This window comes from Podarcis erhardii, assembly GCF_964252035.2.
Source record: "Podarcis erhardii genome assembly, chromosome: Z".
Taxonomy (NCBI): Eukaryota; Metazoa; Chordata; class Lepidosauria; order Squamata; family Lacertidae; genus Podarcis; species Podarcis erhardii.
Genome location: NC_138504.1, coordinates 42,152,454 through 42,165,869, shown reverse-complemented (window position 1 = coordinate 42,165,869; position 13,416 = coordinate 42,152,454). Strand labels below are relative to the sequence as shown.

Here is a 13,416-nt window from a genome sequence, read left to right as displayed (position 1 = left end):
AATATGGAATGAACCATCTAAAAACAGGCAAAAGGAATTGCCTAAAACCCTCAGCTTTTTACTTCATTCCCCAATGTTCTTTTTTTTAGGTTTAACATGTTTCAAAGGAGGGAGGTTTCAAGGTTTCATCTCCCTGTGCTAGGAGCAGCCATACCCACTCAGGTTGAGCTTCGGAAACATTCCAAAGCAGCCTTAAAAAAAACAAGGAAAATGTCTACCCCTGGCTGCCTGCTTCTCTTCTCCACCCCCTCCCTGCCAGCTGATAAAGAATGAAGAGATTATCCCAAAAATCATTCTGCTTTGCATTTGAAATATTATAATTGCCTCATTACCATAAAGCCTGCTGGTAAGTTATTTTCTTTGTGAGTGGGCTGCTCCCAGTGTTGTTTTCTCTTAAAGGGAATATGGTAAATCCATCAAATTTCATCTTCAGAAGAAGACCCCCCCCCTCCTCCCTTCTTCTCTCCTTCACATGAACAGTTCAAAACTATCAAATGCCTCTATGTGACCCTGTTTGAGAAAACAGAATTGGTGCTTCCTTCAACCACAGACCCACCCCTCCCTGGACCAGGGGCAGAGGAAGAGGGTGCGGTGGGTGCAGGCCACCCCAGTTGTCACCACTGAGGGGAGTGACAAAATGCTAGGCGGCACTCACGGCTGTGCCTGCAGTGCGCCTGAGCCACGCATCTCTCCTGGGAGAGACACGGTGGCTTAGGTGTACACAGGCTCCCTGCTAACCAAACGGTCCACCCGCTGCCTCTCCCCCAGCTGTAGGGCGGCTGAGTGAGAGGATGCAGGCAAAGTCCAGAGGCCCTATAGTGCACCTCGCCCCTATGGGCGACTCGCCCTGCCCCTGGGTGCACCACCCCAGGCGCCCAAGCGGCTTCCTCCGCCACTGCCCTGGACCACACCACTTGCATCAGCCTCAGCCAGCCAGTGGCCTTGGTACAGGGATGAGGAAGAATGACATTCTGTTCACATCTGAGTGTGAACCAATCAAATTCGCATTTTCCAAAACAGTCCAGGAACCAAAACACTGACATCCTTTGAAATTCACACGTCTCTGAACTTCACAATGCAGCTCACCAACCAACGTTTACCCAAAAACTGACTCCTCCTGCATTCCATCTTAGGACTGTTTCTCCCCAGATGCTTACTCTGATGGCTTCATCACCAGTTAGTTGCTCATTCTCCCACTGTACTTTGCTTACTCTCTGTAGGCTAATAAAGAGTTAGAACATAAGAAGAGCTCTGCTGGATCAGTCAAAAGGGCCATCTAGTCCAGTATCCTGTTTTTCCAGATGTCCCATTGGGAAACGAGCAAACAGGTCAACAGTGCTCTCCCAACTGCAGTTCACAGCAACTAGTATTCAGAATCATGCTGTCTCCGGCAGTGGGTGTAGAGATAGAACATAGCCTTATCCTTCATTACATAAGGCTATCCATTGGATAAGGCTTTTAACATTGACCTGGTTAAGAAATAAGAAGAACTCTGTTGGATCAGACCAAAGGGGGTCCATCTAGTCCAGCATCCTGTTGTCACAGGGGCCAACCAGATTTCTCTGGAAAGCCCATAAGCAGGACCTGAGCTCCCCACTTGTGATTCACAGCAATTGGCTTTCAGAGGCATACTGCATCCAATCGTGATGGCAGAACATAGCCATCTGATAACAGTATCCCCTGTGAACCACAACACCATCTCATCAGGAGGTCCTCTCTGCACATTGGTGCCGATTCCCTGGGGTCCTGGGTGCCCAAACACCCACAAAAAATCCCATGATGGTGCAAGGCACCCACAAATTTTGGTGCCAGGGCCTTGGGTGCATGGCACCCAAGACCCTGGACACCCACAGTCGTAGGGCCAAATTGGCACTCCTGATTCTACATGATGCTGGACTTTGAGTGTAGTAGGCACCGATCCTTTGGAACTACCTCCCATTACACATCAGGCATGGCGCCTTTTGAAGATTTTCTTTTTTTCCAATGAGCCATTTAAGTGGAGATTTTTATCTTAGTCTGCATGTATACAGGACTGGGAAATTATTCTTTTTTATTGCTTTAAACCTTTTTATATATGGGATTGTTCTTGCTATGTAGATAAATAATAATAATAATAATAATATTTCTTATGGCTGAAGCCTTTACTGACAGACAGATGCCAACAACAGACACAGATAATACAGGAAGTGCTTCATAAGTGGAATCAGATAAATACAATTAAGTAAGAGGGTAAGAATGACAACATTGCCCTCCCCCACAAAATAAATGGTACTCACCAGCCTCTCTGACATGGGCGTCTTGTCGTCAACTGGTAAGTGTTGCTCCAAGGCCAAGACGATGCAATTAGCAATGATTGTAGCCAAGATCATATATTCAAAAGGAGTGGAAGAAAGAGTTAAAGAAAAAAACTGATCAACAGAAGTATGCAAGATAAAATCAGCAATAAACTGGACTCATGTGTATGTGTATCCAATTCTTTCAAATGCCATTTTCATAGAGTTGTAGAATTGGAAGGGACCCCAAGGGTCATCTAGTCCAACCCCATGCAAATGCAGGAATCTCAACTAAAGCATTCATGACGGGTGGCCTTCCAACCTCTGCTTAAAAACCCCCAAGGAAGGAAAGTCCACCACCTCCCAAGGGAGTCCATTCTGCTGACAAACAGCTTTAAAAGTAACTCATTGGCCAAATCCTGGCACAAACCGTGTAAAGTAGCCTGGCATTATTCTTATCCTCTCTGGGAAAGAGCTGGAGTTAAGAGCAGACAGCTTGTCCAAAAAGGCCACACAACAAGTTCTGCGTTTTGCTGAAATGTGAACCAGCACATATCAGATCATGTTTTGAATCACTACACAACAACAGCCTTGCCAAGCCAGTATAGAAAGCAAAATCTGTGCTGCCTTGTAGCAGAAGGGCTTGACTAAAAGAAAAAAGGGGGGGGGACCATAGAGAATGGATCTTAATTCATTTCCAAGCAAGGATTTATGTCAGAGTAGCCTTGTGCCTTTATAGTGAGCTCCCTCCCTTCTCTGCAGCGTGTGTATCACTGGATCCATGCCCAATTCTAGGCCAAGGCCCAGATGGCAGGGAAGTGTTTCAGCAGCACAGCGAGCTCCCCTGGGTACCAGAAACGGCTTGATTTAAACCTTGCACCAGTCACCGCCGTAGGCACACCAGCACACTAGCACACACCCAGCCCTCCTAGATGCTTGTGCTGGAACAGACTTGCCCACCCCCAACCAAAACACTCCAAATGAAGCTTGCCTTACAGTCACCATGCATTACTAGAGAGCTTCTGAAGTTCCCAATAAGCTTCTGCACCCCACCCCACCACCATGCAATGAAAGAATCTAGCCTTGCAGAAATGCAGAACACTTGAATTGCCACAAGGCTTTTCTTTGAGGTACATTTATCCCAAGCTTGGCTGCAGCACAGATGCCTTCCAATTCGCCTCTTCCAGCAATCTGGTGGATTCTGTTTGCCCTGTCAATACTTCCCCTGCATGCACACAGTTTCAACTGGGAAGGGGAACAGCTTGCCATGTTGCTAAGGGCAGGTCTGATTGCTGTTCTGTGAGCATTATTAGCTATATGATTTCAGATACAAAGAAAACAACAGGAGACCCCCCCTGGGAATGCTGCCATGAAAGCACACTCCTGACACCAGTACAGATCTGCCAATACATATTTGGAGACACACAGAGGGAGGGAGGGAAGGATTACTTAGCAACCTAACCCTAAGCTCAGGATGGAAGAACTTCCTTTTTGCTCATTCTGCTACAGACAGTTCCACTACCATGGCCACAATTGCTTACAACATGAAAGGAAGAAAGGCACAGGAAAGGGCCATATAGCTCAATGGGTACAGCATCTGCTTCACATGCAGAAGGTCCCATGTTCAATCATGTTCAGTGAGCCAGATGAACTGACAGTCTGACTTGTTCCTAGGATGGGACTCCTCTGGAGTCAGGTCAAGTGGAGAGACAGAGGAAATGTGCACAGACTGTGGTCCTTTCAGCTCCATAGAAGTCAGACATGGGCACGCCTGATATACAAAATTGAGCGGGCTTCTGAAATAGCAAATAGGGCTATTTACTTGCGCAGGAGGTTCAGATGGTGTAAAAACTGAGATATTTTGCTTGCCATATGTGCTGACACATCAGGTTGCATCCAGTGTTTCAACATACTCAGAGCAGATCCATTGAAATTAATGGACATAACTAATTTAGGTCCATTATTTTCAGGGGGTCTGCTCTTAGTAAAATTTAATTGGCTGTGGCACAATGTGTGTGTACAGAAGCTTTTGTGTGTGTGTACAGAGCTTTTGCTCTGTCCATAAACAATTGTGTACACACACATTTACACAGTAGAAGGCAGGCACACTTGTGTAGCTTTCTTCAGTTAGGGATTTTGGCTTGATGTAAGTTTTGCCAAAATGCATCCCCTTCAGATATCAATAACATGTCAACAATTTACAACTCACGACAATATACTGAAACATGCCCAGTTCTTAAAAAAAGAAGAAGATGGATCTAATCCAATACCAGGACTGGTTTTAAAAGAAATCTGTGGTGATATGCTTAGCTAGAGAGGTGATCACCCTGAAAGTCTTCCACAGCCCAACTATCAGGACAAGAATCTAAGTACTTTGCCAGCACTGGTGAGATTATCCTGACATAGAACACAAATGAAAAGAACAAGCTAAAACTAACAAGAGCATGCAGAACAAAATAAAAAAATTCCTTCCAGTAGCACCTTAAAGACCAACTGAGTTAGTTCTAGGTATGAGCTTTCGTGTGCATGCACACTTCTTCAGATACGAAGAAATCAGATACGAAATCAGATACGAAAGTAAAGTGAATCAAGTCAGTGTGCATGCACACGAAAGCTCATACCTAGAACTAACTCAGTTGGTCTTTAAGGTGCTACTGGAAGGAATTTTTTTATTTTGTTTTGACCATGGCAGACCAACACGGCTACCTATCTGTAACAAGAGCATGCAGGAATTCTGAAGAGAGGTACTGCTTCTACAATGCCACAGTGAAATGTGCAAAACTGAAGTAGAGCCACACCACATAACATAAAAACACACACACACACCACAGCAAAATCAACAGCTACACCAGTCTTTTCAAGAAAGGCTTTGAACTGCATTGTCCCAAATGCAGATATTGTGTGACACACAGTTTACTCGAAACAGTGGCTTATTAAGAGACATGAACCAACTTCTTTAAATCCTAATAAATGTATGGTATAAAGAACTGACTTATTTTGGGTGGTAACAACTTAAGGCTTTGAAATGAAGGGGAGAGAGGGAAGTTTCATCAGCCTTCTTGATCCAAAAGGAGACAACAATAAACCAGCACCCCACCCTGAGATTTCTGCCACCCACCCACTCACACCCACACAAACAGCTGGAGAGATGGATGAAGAAGTAAAGTGAATCAAGTCAGGTGTGACAACGTTTAGGGAGGTTAACCTGTCGCTTCAGGTGACAGAAAATACTCCAGAGACTGAGAGGAGAGCACACTGTGCCACGAACCTCTTAGTGCTCCCAGGGGACAGGAAGACCCATTCATGTTTCCTCAGGTGTCTCAGGGAATCTATACAGAATCTATACAGGCGGGGGGGGGGGGCTTGCAGCGAGAAGCCCCTTCCCACTTTTTTTTTAAAAAAAATCATTTATCTAGTCTAAGAAGAGTTTGATGTAAAGTTGGGGGATGGGGGAGAGTGTCCGGCCTTGGCTCACTCAGAGGACCAGGCACGCCCAACCACGACCTCCCCAATACTCGGCCTCCCCAATACAACCACGCCTGAAAGAACACCTGCAACTGTCCCTGAACCCCATTCCCTCGACACGTGAGCGGTCCAGATTCATCAGAGGCACCCTCAGCCTACCCTGTGCTCAGGCCACGGGGCGGGAGGAGGAGGACAGTCCCCACGCGTTACTGGAGTCTCGGACCCCAACCGCCTCCCTCCAAACTCTCCCCCACCGTCCGCCAAGCAAAGGATATGGCCACTCCGTGATCCTCTTGGCATACTTGCGGATCACGTTGTCCTCGCTGAAGATGAAGAGGGAGCGGTTGACAGTGAAGCAGTTCTGCTTGACCGGGATGGGGTTGTAAATTGCCATGGTCCGGGCCCGCTGGGCCTTAGATTGTTTGTACACCTGGGGTCGCTGGCCGGGCTGGCCCGGGGGTCCTTGGCGGCTACTGCCGCGGCCTCCGCCGCCCACCACCGGCCCGCCGCCGCTGCTGCCGCCGCCACCCCCGCCACCACCTCCATAGCGGCTGGGTAGGTCGTCTCCGAAGCGAGCCATAGTGCTCCAAGCGCGTCGCAGCACTCCAAGCTGGCAGCCGAGCCGCGAGGAGGAAGACGCATCCCAGCGCCAGAGGAGGAGGGAGGGAGCGAGGCTCACTGGGTTGCCGCCGCCGCCGCTGCTGCTGCTGTTGCGATCCTGGCGAAGGTTGGCTGGCTGCGGCTGGAGCTTGAAGGCAGCAAAAGGAGGAGGAGGAGGAGGCGGTTAAGCAGCTGCTGCTGCCGCCGCCGCCACGCAGGGGCGAGGCTCGGCGAGAAGGAGAGGAGGAGGAGAAGAAGGAAAAGGGAGGGAGCCGTCAAGCGATGGAGGTGAGGGCGAGGCTCAGTCCTTGGAGGAAGGGCTCAACTTCCCGCAACGGCCCTTTTCAGGTCTCGCCCGTGGCTTTTCGTAGGAGGCACGAAGGGCTTCCCCTCCCGAGGCTCAGCCTGCCTGATCCGCCGGCGCCCTGGGGTTATTCATTCTCTGTTTCTTTCTTTTTTGCACCGGCAGGGTGAAAGAGGAGAAAATCTTGTGCTTCTGGGGCTTCTTCCCTTTTTTGCTGGATAAAGCAAACGGGGATGAGGCAGAGACGGGGCAGCAGCTGCGGCTGCCCCGCTCCTCCTCCTCCTCCAGGGCTTCCTCCGTCCAAGATCTCCAGCCTTGGAGAAAATGAAATGGAAGCGTCAAGAGCAACCGGTTTGTGAACCTCGCCCCTCCACACTCACACACACTCGCACACGCGAGCGCACAAAAAGCCCAGGCAGCTGACTGCCGGGTAGCCAATCACCGGCGCCTACTCCACCCAGCGCTACAAGGATTCCCAGCCAAGCCCCGTATCAATCAGCAGGGAGGGGGAGAGGAGGGGAGACGCCCCTTCCCAAGGGCTTGGTGTCCAGAAAAGGGGCGGATTGGGCTGGCTGGCGGGAGCGGGTTGCTAAAGCTTACGAGCAAAGCGCCAAGCATCTAGGCATTTTCAGCCTAAGCAAAGAAGGTGGTCCGTGGTTGATGAGCTCTATTGATCGTAGGAGAGGAGAAACTGTGGGGCGAGCGAGCGGGGGGGGGGGCTGCGAGCGTATCGGGTTCCTGGCTTGCTTGTTAGACCGGGCGCCAGGGAGGCGTCCCGCCAACGTCGGTGGCGGCGAAGTTCATTGTGCGAGAAAAGAAAGGCAGGCAGCGAGGCGGCCGCGTTCTTCTTGCGCTAGGAGCTGTCCAGGTGCTGAAATCAATGTTGGAGGCGCAAGCCAGCTCTGCAGGATAGCTACATTAGACAAGAGTGGGATATCGACTCAGTTTGGGCCACTGCTGTCTGCGATTTCGATTAGCAACTACTCCCCAGAGTCTCTCAAGATGAGGGCCGCCTACCCGGTGGAATCTGAGCTTGAGGGAGAATGGGGCACTGCCCGACCAATCTCAGCCTGCCCTCACCTGCTTGCCTTATTACAACCACCATGGACTGGCTCTGCCTCTCATTGGCTCCCGCTCCACCTTCTGTTGGCCTCCCTGACTGCACACCCAACATTCCCGATAGGCACAGCCACCCTCCCTACCTCGTCCTGCCTAGGCAAGCTCTGGAGCTAGTTCAGTGGCCTACCTGAGACTCTCAGCTTAAAAGTCTGCAGGCAACGTTTGTCCTGCACAGAGGAGACCCGCTTTAATTAATTGCCATAAGTTAGTCAGACTCAGTGGATCTATTCTGAGCATGACTAGTGTTGGAGACAACACAATAACAGCCAGATATTGTTGGACTCCAACTCCCATCATCCCTGACCACTGCCCATGATGACAATTGGAAGGCACTGAGTGGGTTACCTTTGGGCCAAGGGGTTGCCTGGCATGCAACAAGAGACCCACACATGCAAACAGAACAATGCCCTTCTGTTTCAAGCTGCTGGAATAAATTTCCTTTCCTCCTTCTTGGACCACCTTCAGAATTGTGCATAGGGCAAAGAGATAAGATACATCCCAAGTTAGTTATTTTAGAATTCTTGAATGATGAGTTTTTTAATTAATAGCAACTATATAACTGCAAGTGTATTTGCAGGATTCAGGCGAGATTCCCTTCACAAAGCTGCAATTCCCAAGAAACTCAGAAAATTATACCTGTGTGAGAGAGGGCAACAGGGGTCTCCTGGCAACTTCCAGCATCTTTGACAAACTACACTTCCCAGGGTTCTGTGGGGGGAGCAATGACTGCTTACAGGACTATCATAGTGCAGACGGGCCCCAAGATTTCAATCCTATACATCTGAGAGTGAGCCCCATTGAACTCTGTGGAATTTACTTTTAAGTAGATATGTATAGGACTGTGCTTTCATGTCACAATCCTTTGTGCTCTCGAGTGAGAGTACAGTATGTCCCATTTAACTTGGTGAGGCTTCTTAGTATTCACGGATCAGCTTGCACTGTTGATTGTATATAATTCATTGATTTATGGCTGCAATCCTCACTTACGTGGGAGCAGGCCCCACTGAATTTGACAGGACTTCCTTCTGAGTTGACATGCATAGACTTGCAGCTTGAGGTTTTGATAATCAGGTGCCAGCCTTAATAAAATGGGAGTTCAAACAGATTACAAATTAAAATATATTAGTTTTCCCAAACTGATAAATTCAGTAGGAAAGGGAAATTAGAAGAGGCACATTCGCAGAAAGAACAATGCAGAAAGCAGTGATATGTGCATGACTCTGCAGTTTTTTGAAAAATAACTTTTTTAAGCTTATGGTGATATTCCTTATGGCACTACTAAAACATACTGATTGCACTCCCTCATTTTTAGATCTATGTTTGTAGAATGCTCACATCAAGAATTGGTGGTGCCCTTTTGTTTCACAGATTGTTGCTACTGGTTCAAGTCCAGTGCCAGGTATGGGAAGCATAGGAGCCATCTCCTAGGGGCCATGGGGCTTTGAATAAAATATTTTAGTGGGCCAGGCCTCCACAAAGTTGATAGGTATTCCCATTCAGATTGTGCGTGTGCACTGTGTCATGAGATGGATTATGTCAGGCAGGGCTTACCTGGGCCCCCACAATATTTTATTCAAGTTGGCACCCCTCATGGGAAGCCTCGGGTTGAGGACCAAATGTGGCCCTCCAAGTCTCCTCCTCTGGCCCTTAGGTCTCTCCCCTCCAAAACACATCCCCTTCCCAGGCCTCATCTGACCTGTTGTGCTTCACATTCTCCTTGAGTGTTCTTGCCTGACTAGAGTGTGTTCTTGCTTGCTTCTTGCTTGCCTGGATGGAGGGCAGATAGCTTACTGTATGAAAACAGTATGAAAACTGTATGAAAATTTGCCTTCATTGCTCAACCTACTTTTGCCTCTGCCCCCACCCACCAGTGATGTGTGGCCCTTGGAATGTTGTCTAGAAGAGAATATGGCCCTCGGGGTAAAAGGGCTTCCCAGAACTGCCATAGGCAAAGGCAAAAGTCAGAACAATTGAATTGAATTTTATCCTTCCAAAAGGAATATTTTTATCTAATTCTTTGATACTAGGTAACTATGTTTTTGGCTTTCTCCCCCCCCCCCCCCCCCGATTTTAATGATTTCAATTTCTCTATGTTTGAAGATTTGTTTGTTCTCAATCCATTGTGTTTGCTGCTGGTTCATGTTTTTGTGATTAGTCATTAACCTTTGAGCAAGGAGTATAGCTTTTCAGCATAGACTATTGTCTTTCATGTACATCTATATTTTTTATTATTTTCCTCCTGTGAGAAGGCTGATTGCTAGCAGGCTAAATACATTCATTAAGCCAGCATCTAACCCTGGGGCAGCCATTTGTCACCTAACAAGCTGATTCACAGTGTGCTTCAGTAGCTCAGAATGATCTGGCTCAAACTCTAGAGCCCAAAATGCCACATAACAGCAGCTAGAACAAAATAGAAAGTAAGGTGTTGATCTATTGTTCCTTAATTCCCAAATTACCCCACCTAGCTACAAAACTAAAGATTAAGCCACTCATTAATTTATAGCAAGAGTGAGGAAGCTCACCCAAACGTGGCCCTCCAGGCCCCTTTACCTGGCACTCAGGTTTCTCCCTAGACCACACCCTTCTTCAGCCATACTTCACAGATTTTTGCCTAGCTTCACAAGTGTTTTTGCCTGGCTGGAATATACCTTTGAACTCTGATGACAACTCTTGCTTGCCTGCAGGAATGATAGAGAGGTGTGTGTAGAACTAGTCTATTCTACAAAGGCAAAATAAGTATTCATTGTCCCATATACTTTCGCCCCTGGCCATGCCCCCCACTGTATGTGGCCCCCTAGAAGGTTGCTCAGAAGTGAATGTGGCCCTTGAAATGAAAAAGCTTCCCCGCTCTTGATTCATTAAGGCCAGTATAATGAACTCTTGGTGCCCTGCGGGAGGCAGTGGAGGACAGAAGTGCCTGGCGTGCTCTGGTCCATGGGGTCACGAAGAGTCGGACATGACTAAACGACTAAACAACAACATAATGAACTCAGTTGCTCATACTAATACTACACATCACCATCCCTATCCCTCAGGGCCAGCCCACCCATGAGACAAGGTGAGGTGGCCACCTTAAGCAGTAGAATCCACAGAGGTGGCAGATCCAGCCTCCAATGAATGCCAAATTGCCCGCTGCTGCTGCTGCTGCCATGGTGCCAGTGACAGCTGCAACACATTCCTTGAGGGCCAGATCTGCTGCCTCCTTGGCAGCCCCTGCTCCCAATATCACCTCTACAGTGACCTCTTGGTGGATAGGAGGCAATGCTGGTCTCCTCCCACCCCGTTCCCACATGTTTATCTTTATTTATTTATCCCCCCCCCCCATGTTTCTGGTATACGTCGTCACTCCCCTCTTCTTCACTGGTGAGGGGTGTTTGCACCATTTTGTGGTTTGACTCAGGTGCCAAACTGTCTTTGGCTAGCCCTGCCATCCCTTCTATTTCCAATGTTCAGGTTTTGAGTGCCAGTGATTTTGTAGAAATGGCACCGCACGTCTTTTTTGTAAACAGCTTTGAGGGTTGTTCTTTTTTTAATCAAGCAGTATAAAAATCTTATGCAATAAATAAATGGGTGAGCACCAACTGGGCAGCCCCCAAAACATAGAATCAGCAGATTTTGGGGGATACCAATGTTCAGAGAACTACACAAAATAAATAGGGGGAAAGCCCTAAGCAAGCAGCGGGGGGACTATGTCTGCAATGCACCTGATTTCATCAAAGGAGCAGAGCATACAGAGGTCTCTGAATGCTTTGGGCTAGTGATAATTGGTTCCATTTCTATTCCACTCCTGTATCCAAGAAGTTCATGGAGTTCTTATTTTACTTAAGCTAGGCTGAGGAGAGTGACCTGCCTCACGTCACCCAGGTTTCCCCATTCCAAATTCAGCAATGATTCAGGAGCTACTGTCATCTGGAACTCTAGATATACCACATTTTTGTACACCTTACTTTGCTGCCAAGATAGACATTGTGGCTTACAATTAAAATCCAAACAAGGGTACAATGTTATTGGGGATATGTACATAGGTGAGTATGGAGGCTTTCTGGTGCCAGGCAGTTGGTGATGCAGTCCGGGTTCCAGTTCTTCCCTTTAGATCAGGAGTGGGAAACCTGTGTCCCTCCAGATGTTGTTGAACTCAAGCTCCCATCACAGCAGCATGCAACATGCCAAATGATTAGGGATTCTGGGAGTAGCCATCCAGCAACACCTGGAGGGCCACAGCCTCCTCACCCCTGCTCTAAGAAGGTGAACTCCCTATTGTATGGAAGAGATGAAGGAATGTCTAGAAGATTAATTCCCTCTGGAGAGAGGGGGGATGCTTCTTAGAAGGGGGATGGGGAACCTGGTTCCTTCCAGATACTTTTGGACTCCAACTCCCATCGACCCCAGCCAGCATGGCCAAAACTCAGAAATGATGTGAGTTGTAGTCCAGGAACACCTGGAAGACTATAGGTTCCTCATCCCTATTGTACAGCACTGGCACTGCCAAAATAAAACTAAATGATCCCAAAGCCTGCTGGGTATCAGACTCAATGAACCAGGAAAGAGGGACATTCAATCAGTTGGCCATTTCCTCTCCCCAGGTCACACAATCCACTGATCCTGCTTCACGTCCTCCTCCCATGTTTCTGTTTGGCTGGAATGTTTCCTTGAACCATGAGAATGTCTCTTGCTTGCCTGGATGGAGATATGTACTTATATGGCAATGAGGGGGAATTATGACCCTCTAGATGTTACTGGACTCCAACTGCCATCAGCCCCAGCCAGCAGGGCCAGTGGTGTGGGATGATGGGAGTTGCAGCATCTCAGGGTTCCCAACTCACAAGGGAGAGCACCTCACCCCTTAGATGCCCAATTGATCACTATGCTCTGTGGGTGAGGCCTCCTGCAGGTGTCATCTTACCAGGAGGTCAATCCTGCACAAAATAGAAATTGGACGTTTAATGTTGTGGCATCCGCTGTTTGGAATTCCCTTCCATTAAATATTAGACAAACACTCTACTTTTTGTGTTTTTGGCACTTACTGAAGACCTTCATTTCCAACAAGACTTTTAAGTTGAGATCTTTCACAGTCTGGATTTCTATTGGAATTGTGTGTGTGTTAAAATAATATTTAAAGCAATTCCAATACATATACATATATATATACATATACATATATATATAATCTGACACCATATTTATGCAAATGCTAATAACACACTGGAGGTGCAAGTTAGCAAAAGCAGATAAGACCCACATTATTTTGGTTCTGTCCCAAGATGAAGACATTTTGGAAGGAGCTGGAAAATGAGATTGAAATGATAACAGGTTACAGACTACCACTAGATCCCCTAATTATACCCTTTGGCTTTGAAAAAGATTTGGTGCTGCCAGTAGATATACAACTACATCTTTTAACAGCTGCTCATGTTAATGGTAGCAGACTGGAAGAACCTCAGTGATGGAGGAATAGATTGTGAAACTTTGGGATGTAGTATATATGCTTAAATTATCAAAAGGGGTTAGATATGATAGGAGAAAAAAACATTTGTTTATGGAGTAGTGGAGCAAGCCTTACATGTTTTTAGGTTTATTGGAAGATTTATTACAATATACGCAGCTATCCTTTTTGTTTCTGGATATCTAAGAACATCAGAAGAGGAGGAGGAGGGG

General features: G+C 47.4%; 2 protein-coding genes across 11 annotated transcripts in view; one reads left to right on the top strand and one right to left on the bottom strand.

The window, feature by feature from the left end:
• Nucleotides 1–6,646, bottom strand: part of CACNA1B (calcium voltage-gated channel subunit alpha1 B) — a 327,842-nt gene extending 321,196 nt beyond the window's left edge. For 5 of the 9 annotated variants that reach the window (XM_081847407.1, XM_081847400.1, XM_081847402.1 and 2 more), the window contains exons 1-2: nt 6,015–6,522; nt 2,277–2,383 (exon numbers count right to left, since the gene is read on the bottom strand). In XM_081847407.1, the coding sequence (XP_081703533.1) occupies nt 2,277–2,383; nt 6,015–6,318 (411 nt within the window). In that variant the 5' untranslated portion in view covers nt 6,319–6,522. Of the gene's footprint in view, nt 1–2,276; nt 2,384–6,014 lie in introns of all 9 variants that reach the window. The other 4 variants (XM_081847401.1, XM_081847408.1, XM_081847404.1 and 1 more) reach the window with 2 other exon arrangements.
• SLC31A2 (solute carrier family 31 member 2) overlaps nt 1–13,416 on the top strand; it is an 833,895-nt gene that overhangs the window by 617,192 nt on the left and 203,287 nt on the right. The gene's annotated exons all lie outside the window — the stretch shown is intronic.